General features: G+C 39.5%; 1 protein-coding gene across 1 annotated transcript in view; it reads right to left on the bottom strand.

Annotated features, from left to right (window-relative positions):
* The window catches only part of arvcfb (ARVCF delta catenin family member b), a 302,822-nt gene that overhangs the window by 174,411 nt on the left and 114,555 nt on the right, over window positions 1–13,856 (bottom strand). The window contains exon 4 of the mRNA XM_048611754.1: window positions 12,843–13,083. Within this exon, the coding sequence (XP_048467711.1) occupies window positions 12,843–13,043 (201 nt within the window). The 5' untranslated portion in view covers window positions 13,044–13,083. The remainder of the gene's footprint in view (window positions 1–12,842; window positions 13,084–13,856) is intronic.

Consider the following 13,856-nt stretch of genomic DNA (forward strand, 5'->3'; position numbering starts at 1 on the left):
CACCTTGTTGTCTCGGATTCTCCAGCATCTGCAGTTCCTACTATCTCCCTCCTACGGACATTTGATTATAGGTGTGAATAGCGATTTCCCTGTCATATAAAAAGCTGTAGGGATACACAGTATCTTAAGGGTACCACTAAACTGTGGCAAAGTGGCACAATGCTGGCTTAACACCAATTAATCCTGGCACAAGCAAAAACTGGAGACTTTTCAGAAATGAATTTTAAGAAACAAAGGTTGCACAGTTTCAAACAAAAAATACATTTTAGTTTAGAAACTAAACAATTACATTGTGTCATTGAAATCTGTATGTCCAGTTAAAAGATAGACATCCCAATCCATTTCTAAGAGGTTGCAGCACTGTAGGGCATGCATGCCTTCAGAGTGATACGTCAAACCAAGATCCTGACCTTGACAGGCAGACATTAAGAATTCCATACCACGGAGTGTTCAACATTTCCCTCAATCAGCACTGGAAACCTCAGACTATTTGCCTTCCGTTCTCTGCAGGGTTTTGTCATGCATAAAATAGGTGCCACATTTCCTCACAGCAAGATCACACTACTTCTCAATTAACTGTATTTGTAAGAATTGTGACAATGCTTTGACCTTAATCCTAGTTTCTTATTTCCATCAAGAATTTGTAAATGAACATGGATTTTGAAATTGAGCAGAGTTAAACTTAACTGCAAAATTGTTGAAGGGAAAATTTAAATTATCACACTTAGCAAGCAATCTTTGTGTAATTCAAATCTTTTGTTTTAATTTCAAAGAAAAAGACTTGCACAAGAACTCAAAATGACACCTGTGCATTTTTGTCCAAGCATGAAGAAAATCAAATTTAAAATCAAATGTTCATCATTCAGTTGTGCATGATTCCTCCATTAACAAAAATATCCATGCATGATTGTTTGATGGCCATTATACAAAACACACACCATTGCAATTCTTCACAGATACAGCAGTTGTTCATTTACACAGGTGGCTCAATTCGACAGCAGCGAATGCTAGGCAAAAGCCAAAATTCCAATATGAAAACAGATGCTTCACAAAACACAAGTTTGGTTTCTGAAAGTATTCTAAAAAGCCTGTTTGATATCTTATTATATTCAGAGAGCTTAAATCAAAATAGTTTTGCAGACAGACTTGTTAAATTGCCTTCCATGACTGCTCATACATTAAAATTGAGCTCAAGTCAATCACATAATACAGTACATAACAAAATAATTGTGAAGTGCTAAATAAATTGTGTTTAGCATTTATGTTCATATGAAGCCAAGAACCAGCAGGATCTGCTTTTTGGCAGCAATTACAAAGACAGATTTAAGAAATAGAAATGCAGTCCTTCCCAGCCAAAATTGAAATCATTATGAAATGTTAGCATTCCAAAGCCATTTAAAGTAGTACTGAGCCATGCAAACCTAAATGTTTCACATTACTTAACTCCGAACCAGGGCTGTGCAAGGAGGATAGCCATTCGGCAGCCAGGAGACTGGCAGTTTAACAGAAGCTGCTGCAGGGAAATGTATGTTTTTGCAGTTAACAAGGGGATACAGCATAATTGTGATCTCCCCGTTCCCTACGCACCATGTAAATCAAAAAACTGAAACTTCAAAGCAGTTGTGAACCTACTACAGAAGGGAATGAAACACTAGAGGCTACAAGCAGCTAACATAAGAATCTAATGCCTTCAACATCCACATAGCCCCAACTTTAAAAGCAAGGGTCATTGGCTAATGATCAGGAATGAAACCACTGGATGACTTTCCACTCCCTAATCCTTGATGCAAAACAAGTTACACAATCACCCCAATTTTCGTCCAAAGATATACATGAATGAACAGAGTCTAAACTTTAACCTCCATATCCATTCAGCTCACGGGCAGAACTTGCACATACGTGTTAGTGGTAGAAAATTGCCCTGTTTCTTACGGCAAGTTGCTCATGCTGGACTGCAAGTAGACAAGCTGCCAACAGCTCACCGACACAGACAATTCACATGTTCAAGACTCAACAAGCAGCAAGAGACCACAAAGGAACAGGCTAGGATAACAGACATATACGATTCCACAATCTTCACCACTTAGTGTACAAAACATTGCTTCCGCTGACTTTTGAAAATAATTTCTCCAGTTTTATTTAGTCACTCATGCCACGTTGGAGTCACATGTATTGCCTGTCCCTCGGTGTCCTGGAGCTGGTAGCGGTGGTGAGCCATCGTCTTGAACTGCTGTTGTCCACAGGCTCAAAGTCGACACACAACACTGTTAGGGAGGGACTTGTTTCAGCTTTCACAAAAAGATGAATTTGGCCATGCCTGACAAGGTCCAAAAATTATATTTACTGTGGGTATAGCATTCCTTATTCCCACGAAGTTTAAGTGTTCAATAAAATTACAAATGCCATCATATGGAAGCCAAGGTAAAAACAATACAATATGGACATTAACCTTTAAAGGCATAGAATAATGCACCTGTTTAATTTTGAAGTTTCGCTTCCTAAGTTATATACTAGAGCTTTAACTTTTCTGATAATGTTAATTGACTGTAAACAGCTTAATATAAAGTAGCTCTATTCAACCAAAAACAAATGAAAAATTCCATCATCGCCACGAACATGAAAACATGCAACTAAGATCATAAAAATGAACCCAAAATTACACAGGAGGAAGCAAATCTTTTTGACTTTATAAGATCAGCCTGAACATGATCAGCAGGACGCAAGGAACCTTATTTCCTATAGCTGATTGGATAACATGTACTCCTCAGGACTGGATGCAAATTAAAACCAAACTTCTCCTAAGAACACACAGTCAAGGTCACAATCCTCATGCTGAGCAGCATTGCATTAATGTACAAAATATATTTGACTTATGGAACTGTGTAGATTGCTAGGGGAAGGCAAAACGTTTCCAATGACAGATTACAAAATAAGTCACAAAGGACAATGTGCGTTGACATCTTGCCACTTTTAAATCACCAAGTTCCATCAAATTGCCTGATGCAAGCTTACCAAATTTTACTTTTGGTTTTGACCATTCACCTACACCCCATACTAACTAATGCATCCAGTCAAAACTTTAAGTAAACAAACTGTATGAATTACAATAGCAAAAAGAATTCAAGATTTACTGACTGCTTTCAGAAAAAGGCCACAGACATTTCTATGAAGCATACTCAACTTACCTACTTGTCCTCCAACTCCTAATTAATTCAACAAAAACAGATCAAGTATTTGCTGTTCCTTCAACTCGTGTAATTAATGGTCACCCAAAATCATTCATGCTAATTTTACTCCCCTGTACTATATTCTCCTCCTCAAATTACTAAAAAAAGGTTAAAATCAGCAATTAAATCCTCAACTCGAACTCTTCTGTGATCCCGAACTTAGCCAAATTTATTTCGGAAAAGGGAAGGAATGAGTATACTTGCCAGAATCTAGCTCCAAAACCAAGTTCTCAGTTGATGTGAACACTCCACGCATCATCTGTTTGATAAGTTGCTTAGATAGTTAACTGTCTTTCTTTCAAGTGCAAGATTGTTTACTGTGATCGAAAAGAATGCCCAAACTGAGCACCATTGTTCTTGTGCTGATTACTGAAGTCTGTGTCAAGGTTACTTGCTGCAATTCCTGGAAGACGCAGTTTGCAATCTCTCTCTCAGATTGTTACAAGTACCAGCTTTGCATTTTTGGCTCAGGGATATTTTAACGGAGGAACAAAATCTTCAAGAAAGAGAAAATTGATCCAAATAGAAAAAAGGAAACCTTTCAAAAACCTCTGCAGTAAAAGTAAGTAACTTCCACAATGAAGCAAATTAAAGTTTACTGTACTTGGGGGAAAAAAAAATGTGCCTCGTTATAGCAAATACTATTTTTAAAACTCTTCAAGCTGGCATGGTTTACTCATGTCATGGTTTTGGCAAGACAAAAATCACAAATATTTATGCTATTTTGCTTTTAGTTCTGAAACTGCTGCAAAACACTACTTCCGTGCATGTTATTATCCCAACTGATGGCAACACTAGATAAGTCAGATCTCAAAACTTGATTTAGTAGATCATCGGTTTAAATTCTTTTGCAGTTGGTCAACTTGGAGGTTAAACACAAACGTGAACTCTGCAGATGTAGTTTAACAACAGGACATTTGTTTTTTAAAGGAATAAACAAATAAACAAAGCTATACAGAATACAGTTACAAAAATCTTAAACATTAAACAGTTTCAAACCATCCATTTCAGAGACTCAATCCCAGAAAACTACAATACGGATCTCAGCTTTTTAAATCTCCACTTATGGCTTTCCAGGTTATGGTCCCTTTGGCTATTGTGACCAGTTAAGAAAAATTCCTTTCAGCTTGCTGGCATCAACCTCTCAAAATGCTGATGGCCTAAACTTACTCAGTTCCAGCAACTTGAAGACTTGGACACCAGCTCTTCCAGCTTGGAAGCTCCACAAAGTAGAAACCATTTCTGTTCAGATAAATGGTTCCTCTGAACTGACTTGATTCCCCTTCTAGGAGAAACTGTTCGACTTTCTGAACTGAAAGTAGGGTCTTCTGAAAATTCTGAAATTTCTGTCCTAAAATCAAAGCTAAACTAGGAGACAGTAGGAACTACTGATGTTGGAGTCTGAGATAACAAGGTGTGGAGCTGGATGAACACAGCAGGCCAGGCAGCAGAGGAGCAGAAAAGCTGACGTTACAGGTTTGGACCCTTCTTCAGGACTAAGCTAAACTAGGTGCCTTAAAGTCAGGTCAGGGCCCGTCATCAGGACTGGGGAGGGGGATGTCTGCTCCTGCCCCACTGGACTCATCTCTGCCGACCTCAACTCCGTGTCTGTTCCCCACGCCCCACGCCCACCATCCCCCCCCACATCCAGGACTCCCCACTCCCTTCACCTTCTCCACTTGCAATTCCCTGGCCTCCATCTTCACCATGGACATTCAGTCTCTCTACACCTGTATCCCCATGAGGGCCTAAAAGTCCTCCGTTTCTTCGTCTCCCACAGGTCCAACCAGTCCTCCACAGCCCCGCACCCCCCCAGACCCTCATTCACTTGACGGAATTTGTCCTCACCCTCAACTTTCCTTTAACTCCTCCCACTTCCTACAAACTAAACGGGTGGTTATGGGGATCCACGTGGGTCTGAGCTGTGCCTGCCTCTGTAGGACACATGGAACAGTCCCTCTTCTGCTGTTAGACTGGCACCATCCCTCACCTTTTCCTCTGCTACATTGATGACTGTATCGATGCTACCTCGTGCTCCCATGAGAAGCTTGAACAATTCATCCACTTCAGCACTTTTCACTCTGACCTCAAATTTACCTGGACCATCTCTGGTACCTCCTTCCCCTTCCTGGGCCCCTCTGTCTCCATCTCCATCTCCGGTAAGCGGCTCAGCACCGACATCTACTTCAAACCCACAACTCCCACAGCTACCTTGATGACATCTCTTCTCACCCACCCTCTTGCAGAAATGCAATCCCATACTCCCAATCCCTCCGCCACATCTGCTCCCGAGATGAAGCATTCCACTCCCAGACGCCATCCTACTTCAAGGACCATAACTTCCCCTCTCTTATGATTCATAATGCCCTCAAATGCATCTCCGGCATTTCCTGCACTTCTACCCTCAAACTCCCACTCCCCAACAAAGGATAGAATCCCCCGATCCTCTCATACCACCCCACCAACCTCCAAATCCAATGCATCGACTCTCCTCCTCTGATGCTGCTCAACCCGCTGTGTTCTTCCAGCTCCATAATATAATCGACTGATTTCCAGCATCTGCAGTTCTTGCTATCTCTAATTGCCTTAATGTGGTCAGTTTGCCCATCATAAATTCAACAGTGTAAGCAGTCACATGTTTCTCAGAATTAACGTATTTAGGTCACTGCCTCAAATTTATTTTTAAAATATGAGAAAGTAAAAACAGCATAGAACTCACCCACATTCATCCTTCACCATTTTGAAATTAAAACTCAAACATTCAACACATCTTACATGTTTATCTTAAATTTGTAAGTGATGGACATAATAATGACCGAGATGAAGTTGACATGCTAACATGCTTTTCCCAGGACTTGAAATACAAGATTACAAAGTTGCCCGGCAGACAGTTTCACAGATCAATATAATTGATAAGTTACCAAATCAACCATTTTCAAGGAAATTCCATTCTTCTTGCAGTACTGACAGGTACAGCAACCTCAAAATCCCTCCACCTTTGGGAACTTAATTCAGTAGGAAATCATGCAAGTGCTATGTGATATTGAAGCCTCATGTTAAACGAACAATGCCAAAATCTCTGGGAGAAATGATGCTGGATTTGAATCGTAAGCTTCAAGCTGACAATGTTCCAACAAAAGGTTAAAATGCACTATGTTCATGGCATGAAACATGCCAAAATTATTTTTGCTGAAAAAAAGTAACCAACAGCTATTTGACCTGGATTGTTAACATGGCGAAATGTGATACTTGATTATATGCCTTAAGAAAACAAAAGGACAAAAGAGCAGAACTCCAGAGATGACATGAGACGGATTATCCTTAACATGCAGGCAGCCTTTGATGAAAGTATGGCATCAAGGAGCCCTAACAAAACTAGAATCAATGGGAATTTGAAGAAAAATTCTATTGACTGCAGTTAGCCATCTTCCTTTTTGCTGTATATGCGGTTCTTGGAAATCAATCAGCTCAGCTCAGCTCAGCGCCAGGACACCAACACAGGAGTTCCATTCACGGCAAACAAGTGCCAGGCAATGATCATCTCTAACAAGATGGAATATAACAATTGCCCTTTGACATTCTGGAGGTGCTGGTGTTGGACTGGGGTGCACAAAATCAGAAATGTTACAGTCCGACTTTTTTTTTTAAATCACAAGCTTTTGGAACATTGCCCCTTCATCAGGTGAAGTGAGAGAGAAGCACACAGGCACAGAATTTATGGGCAGAGAGATCAATAGATCATAAAATGGTGTGAGTAGAGTGTGAACAGGCTGAATAATAGGTCTCAAGGTGACAATAAAAGGATGTTCTATTCTAACATCTTTGCACCTGTTGACTCCAGCAGGACACTGCTGAACAAGGCAGCAAATATATTCCAATTTAAAACAAGGTGGTGGCTAAATCATTCCACGATTGTTGCTCAGATGGGGCTTGTAAACAAACCATTTATGTAGAAATTGCCACCCATTTGGTCTCAAGCCAATTCCAACATGTCAGTGCAGCACATCTCTCTCAGTAAGCTAATAAAAAGCCTTTTTTTAAAAAATAATTTTCGTATATACTTTTAAGATTTGTTCCACTCTGTTTCAAAAATAATTTATTACTTTCAACTTGATTATCTAATTATGCATCACTGAAGTCAACAGAAATTAAACAGAATACATTTCTAGCATTCAATGGTATAGAGATATAGTCAATTCAACTTAAGATTCGTTATGACACTTCTACACGCACGGTACAATAGGACATTAACCAAAGGCCAAATATTTTGTATTGATTCAAAAGGGGACACTTCTTCAGATATCAATGCACTGATGTAAAATTTCAAGAATGACATTTTCTAGCTTTACAGATCTAAATTCAAGTTGGACAGCAAAGTGACAGCACAGTGCTGAACCCTGCAGCTCTTCACCTAATTGAGTTAAAAACAAAAGTAACAGTAATAAACCTATTTAGTGCAATTCTTGGCTTTATGATCTTCAATTACAATGCAGGGCTACAATCTTTCCATACAGAAAAATGACACAACATGCTTTATCTAAACCAGTAGTTCCTTAACTCCGACACGACACATCCTCAAACAGCTTCACTTCATTCAAGGTTGAAACAGTAAAGAGAAAATCAGTTCAGTAAAAAGAAATCAAGAAGCTACTTTACATTTCAAGAAATCACCTTTAATTTAGGATAAATATAAAAACAGATAAGTATTAACTACGAAATCTGCTTTTCTGAAGATATCAGAATGTTAAAGTATGGACAGGAGTCAAAGTTCCCTTTTCATCAAGGGCACACCATTTTTAGGGTCCTCAATTACCCTAAAGTGCAGCAATGGTTTTCACATGCACACTCCACTTCACGTCAATTATCTATTCTACCATTGCTAAATGGTCATCTCCGTACTCTCCATCTAGCACAGTATGAGCAGAAATCCCCCAGCTAAATATGGAATGTCAAAACTCCACTTTTTGCTGTCAACTCTAAAACAGAGAAAAGAAAATCGGGCAGCCTATTGAGTCAGGATGATCAGCGAATAGCAGGGCAGACTCAAAAAGGGTTAAATGGCATATTCTTCTCTTATTTTCTGCTCCTACACTTGTATCCTATGGTATTGTGTTTGAGGCAGAGATGCATTTTCAACCTTCTGTTCATAACACCACTAAGACCATCTATTTCTACCTCCCTAACACCACCTGACTTCATATCAATCTCAACTTATCTGCTGCCCCCAACTCCCCAAAATATTTGGTCATTTCTTTAAAAACTCAGAATTCGACTGTTCTAATGAACTCCTGACTAGTGTCCTACATACCACATTCCACAAACCTGAAAGATGCCAAACCTGCTGCCTGTGTCTTAGCTTGCTTAAAGCTTTGATACATCATGATACTGATGCTAGCTGATCCACACTGGTTCCTGATCAAGCAGCAATTTCATTTCTGGAATTCATATTCATGTTTTCAAATCTCTCCATGGCCTTGGCCCTGCCCATCTCTAATGTATTACAGCTACATAATCGCTGTTATCTGCACTCCACGAATTCTCAATTCCTGTACATGTGATCTTAATTGATCCACTACTGGTAGCTGCAGCTTTAGTCAACTGGGCTACTGTCCCCCTAGTTGTTATCTCCTTTGAAATAACTCTTTCAAACCCCTTCCTTGATCAAGCTTTTGGTCAGCTAACTTAATATCATCTCTTGTGGTTCAGCATCGTACTTGACAGGATCTTTTGAAGCGGCTTGGGATGTTTCATTAAGTTTGAGGCCCTCAGCAGATTTTCAGCAATAGGTAAAATAACTGTCTCAGCTTTTAAATATGCGGCTGAGTATGTTATAATGATGCCACTAGCACTCCAAAATAAAAATGAAGTGCGTTAACACAATGACACATCAAAAGGCATTTCACACAAGCATGATAACATGAAGAAACTCCGTTTGTAATGGTAGCCTGAATCTTTTTGCTGAACATACCTTCCATATTAAGCAAAAATAACAAATTAATAAACCAAACGTTGCACTTAAAATATCATGCTTTAGGAGATAATTAGTTGCCAGAATTAAACTCAGAAACATAAGGAACAAAATCAGAAATCAAAAAAAGGAATTCTGTATTTGTACTGCAAAATATAGGCATCCAGTTTGTGCAATGAAACTAGCTACTTTACTTCAGTAGGCAAAGTTGCTTTGACCACATAATAGGTAAAAATAAACTAAGATTAAACTTGGTCCAAGTGTTTCATTCCATTTCTCAAATGCAAATCAGGCATAAACCAAGACTAAAGAATTAATCGTGTTGGCAACAAATTCAAAACACATTTGTGAAATTTTCTTCACTCAACTGTTGTGGATTCATTATTAAGACAAAGAAAATATCACTTTTTCCCCCTCAACTTCACAATTAAATTGCAGACTAGACTGAATTTTATTACCAGACTAATTCCTGGGGTAAAAACCGAAAGAACTGCGGACGCTGTAAAACAGGATCAAAAACAAAGTTGCTGGAAAAGCTCAGCTGGTCTGGCAGCATCAGTGAAGGAAAAAAAACAGAGTTAACGTGTCGGGTCTGGGTTCTGAGGAAGGGTCACCGGACCAGAAATGTTAACTCTTTCTTCCTTCACAGATGCTGCCAGACCTGCTGAGCTTTTCCAGCAACTTTGTTTTTGTTCCTGGGATGCCAGGTTTGTTGCACGAGGTAAGATTGAGTTGACTAGGACGATGTTCACTGGACTTAGAAGACTGACTGGGAAGCTCAAAGAAACTTAAAATATGAAATGGGGCTGGACTGACTGGTTGCAGGGATGTCTCCTCTGGTTGTGAATGCAAAATGAGGGGTCACAGTCTCAGGATGCATGGCAGGCCATTTCAGACTGAAGTAAGGAGAAATTTCTTCACTTGGAGGATGATGAACTTGTGGAATTCTCTTCCAGAGAAGGCTGGGGAGGCCAAGTCACTGAATTTGAAGAAAGAAACTGAATGATTGCTAGAGGCTAAAGATGTCAAGGGTTACCAAGAGACAGCAGGAGAATGGCACTGACAGATGACTACTATTAACCTGTTGAATAGCAGAGTCAACTCAATTGGCCAAATGCTTACTCCTCCTACTCCTTAGTTTCTTTATCACCTAGAATAGGTAATAAATTCACAGGCACTAGAGCAGGCAAAAACTCAACCTTCTAATCCTATGATCGGGTAGGCATTTGCAGTATAAGAGCAAAATACTGCAGAGATGCTGGAAATCTGAAATCAAAACAAAATCCTGGAAATATTCAGATCTGACAGCATTTGTGGAGAGAAAAAAAGTTAAACTTTAGGTTGATGACCTTCCATCAGAATTGTTCTGGTGGAAGGCTACTGATGTGAAACTTTCGCTGTTTTTGCCTCTCCATAAATGCAGCCAGATCTGAGCATTTACAGCATATTCTGCTCATCTTTGTGGGGGAATTACTAGCATTCATTAAATGGGCTGATTTGTACTCCTTAGATGAAACGAGCACACTGAAGTTAGGTAAAAATGCAAATTAGTTGAAATACAAATTGATAAATAAAAACAATGTTCAATATGGCAGAGGTGGCACTGTGGGTTATCGCCTAAAACACAGGTTAATGCAACTGCTAAATCATTGGCCTGTTCATATAGTATTGGGGAAAAAGTGGAAGGAGGTGCGAGAGCAAGTTTTTTGTTTCAAAAAAAAAAGTGTTCGGAGTCTGAAACATGCTGCAAGGGGCGGTGGTGGAGACAGATACAATAGGGGCATTTAAGGGACTTTTGGATAAGCAAGGAACATGCAAAGAATGGAGGGATATGGACCAAGGGCAGGCAGAAGGGATTAGTTCAATTTGGCATATCATCATGGGCGGAAGGACCTGTTCCTGTACTATATACTTTGATATTCTATGTAGAACTAAAATGTAAAACTAAAAATTTTAAAAATGGTACAGCATTAGAAGAAAGATCTTGCTATTGGACTAATTTACGAAGTAATCCAACCATTTTATGAATTCCATTGAAAAACAACTTAAGACCTGCCTCCCTAACCTGTTCTTCCTCCAACCTATCCCCTCCTCCCACCCCAAGCCGCACCTCCATCTCCTACCGACCAACCTCATCCCGCCCCCTTGACCTGTCTGTCCTCCCTGGACTGACCTATCCCCTTCCTAACTCCCTACCTACACTCACCTTTCCTGGCCCCATCCCCGCCTCTTCGACCTGTTTGTTTCCTCTCCACCTATCCTCTCCTCTATCCCTCTTCTATCCGCCTCCCACTCTCTCCCTATTTATTTCAAAACCCCCTTCCCCTCCCCCTTTTCTGATGAAGGGTCTAGGCCCGAAACGTCAGCCTCTCTGCTCCTATGATGCTGCTTGGCCTGCTGTGTTCATCCAGCCCTGCACCTTGTTGTCTCGGATTCTCCAGCATCTGCAGTTCCTACTATCTCTTAAGATAAAAATCAGTCAGGTTCACAGAATAATCTTATTTGTACACACTCGAAGCTGCATATATTCACACACAGTACAGGGTAGACGTAAGAAATTTGTCCATATATTGCATCTTTTTCAAGAAAACTGCAATGGCAACTTGCCAATCCCTGTGTATTTCCCATGGCAACAGCTTGACTTGAGTCCACCTATCTGATCTCAATTTCTTCAGTGAACGACAATGAATAGTTTCACTGCTCCTAGTGCTTTTCCATGGTTTAACTGATCAGCACCATCTTATAGAGCATAAATTTGTGTTCCCTTTCCAAGGTTTTTTTTAAAAACTCATTGGTCTTGATGACTGCAAGATGAAAAGCTTTGACAATATATTTCTTTAATAAATGTTCAAGTTCTGTCCTATCAAAATTATTCAAATAATGTTCAGTAGCAGACGAATTATGACAAGATTCTAAAAACAGGAGAAAAAAAATACATTGAGGCAAGACAGCCACAACCAAAGCTTGCATGCACCTGGTCACTAGGCCCAAGAGACAGGCAAAGATGTGGAATAAAAAAATTTGAGCAAGTAGATTTGAAGAAACAGACAATATCTTCAGAAACTTTTCAAAAAACAAAAAAGGTGGAAAGGTTCAGTTTTTATATTTGTGCATAGTAGACAACTTTCAGTACAAGGCATCAGTGTACCGGTAGTAAATTCACCAAAAACTGAAAAAAGTTAGGGTCAAGAAACATATTTTCTGTCACAACAAGGAGAGACAGTTTTCCAAATTGTTTCTTGATTGACAACAAATATGCCATCAAAAAAATTCTGAAGCCAAACACAATGAATTTAGATTGAGACAAATTGCTTATGACTCATCTTCATATTTATACACTGCCCTACACCGTGCTCACTGAAACAAACAAGTTAATACACAGGCAATAAATACACTTACAAAAAAATAACATCACGCTTCATAGCAGCACAGCAAGTGCAGACTATTTTCAGGTTACATCAGCCATCTTGATATTCAGAGCTTTAATGCTTAGAACTAACAGTGTCTGCCATTCGTTATGCACGTTCTGACTGGCAGCAAAGAAAATGTTCAGAAGTCACAATAGTTCTCGCACAGATTTGTTTGGACTAACTGGCACAAAAGTAGTACATAAACATTAGTCTAGTCGAAAGTAAAGGATAAGTTACCTGTAAAACTAGCTGCTGCCATGCAAATGACTCATTGTCGTCCATACTTGATCTTTCCGAGGGAATAGTGACACACTCAAGTTGCATGGAAACATTACGACGCTCTTCCTCGAGTGCTCTGGTCAACTTCTCAAACTGGGCCTCCTGTTCTTTAACTGAAGCTAGAATGCTAGCAGCAGATCTTACATCATAATCATCCATAATCCTGCAGAGGTTCTTGCCTGGTGGCTAATCAGGCAACCTTAGGGTCAAGGGTTAGAAATTAGTAAAGATTAGTAAAAGCTATTTTTAAGTAATTTTGAAAATAGAAAGATCATTTATGCAAGATTAATAAAAGCAAATGTTAGGCTTGATTGAATTCTAAATTTTCTGAAGTTAATACTGTGATTTCACCTGCTAGAGTTACAAAGGAGACTTGAAAAGCACATCCACAGCCTTAAGCAGAATGAGATTGCTTCAGAGAAGAGAAAAAAGGAGAAATAAATGGTTTAGAGCAAAGAAACACCAAACTAAATGGGTGAAGCACTCAAGTAAGGAAAATATAAAATCTGTGCAAGTACCAAAGCAAGGAATTTAGATACAAAGTTAAAGACAGATCTAAAAGAATGGCAAAGCAACTTTAAAGCCACTGTTCTAAAATTTACGAGGGGGGGAAAACCAAGCCAATTTGGTTAAAAGTACCCGATATTTACAAGGCGCACACATGTATAAATAGTACTTTCCTACATTTCTCTGGGATCTGTGTGACACAGGGCAGAGCTGCAAAAAATGACAAAATGCAATGGAAATGACAGGAGCCATGAAGCCCCACTAACCAAAGTCAGTTTATCCTCTGTAAAAAAGCTTTTTACCCTATGTCAATTCCACTTTGATCTTATTTGATTTATTGTCACATAGAACATAGAACAGTACAGGCCCTTCGGCCCACGATGTTGTGCCAACCTATTATCCTACTAAGATCAAACTACCCTGCATACCGTACATTTTACTATCATCTATGTGTCTATCCAAGAG

This window comes from Rhincodon typus, chromosome 24, assembly GCF_021869965.1.
Source record: "Rhincodon typus isolate 14 chromosome 24, sRhiTyp1.1, whole genome shotgun sequence".
Taxonomy (NCBI): domain Eukaryota; kingdom Metazoa; phylum Chordata; class Chondrichthyes; order Orectolobiformes; family Rhincodontidae; genus Rhincodon; species Rhincodon typus.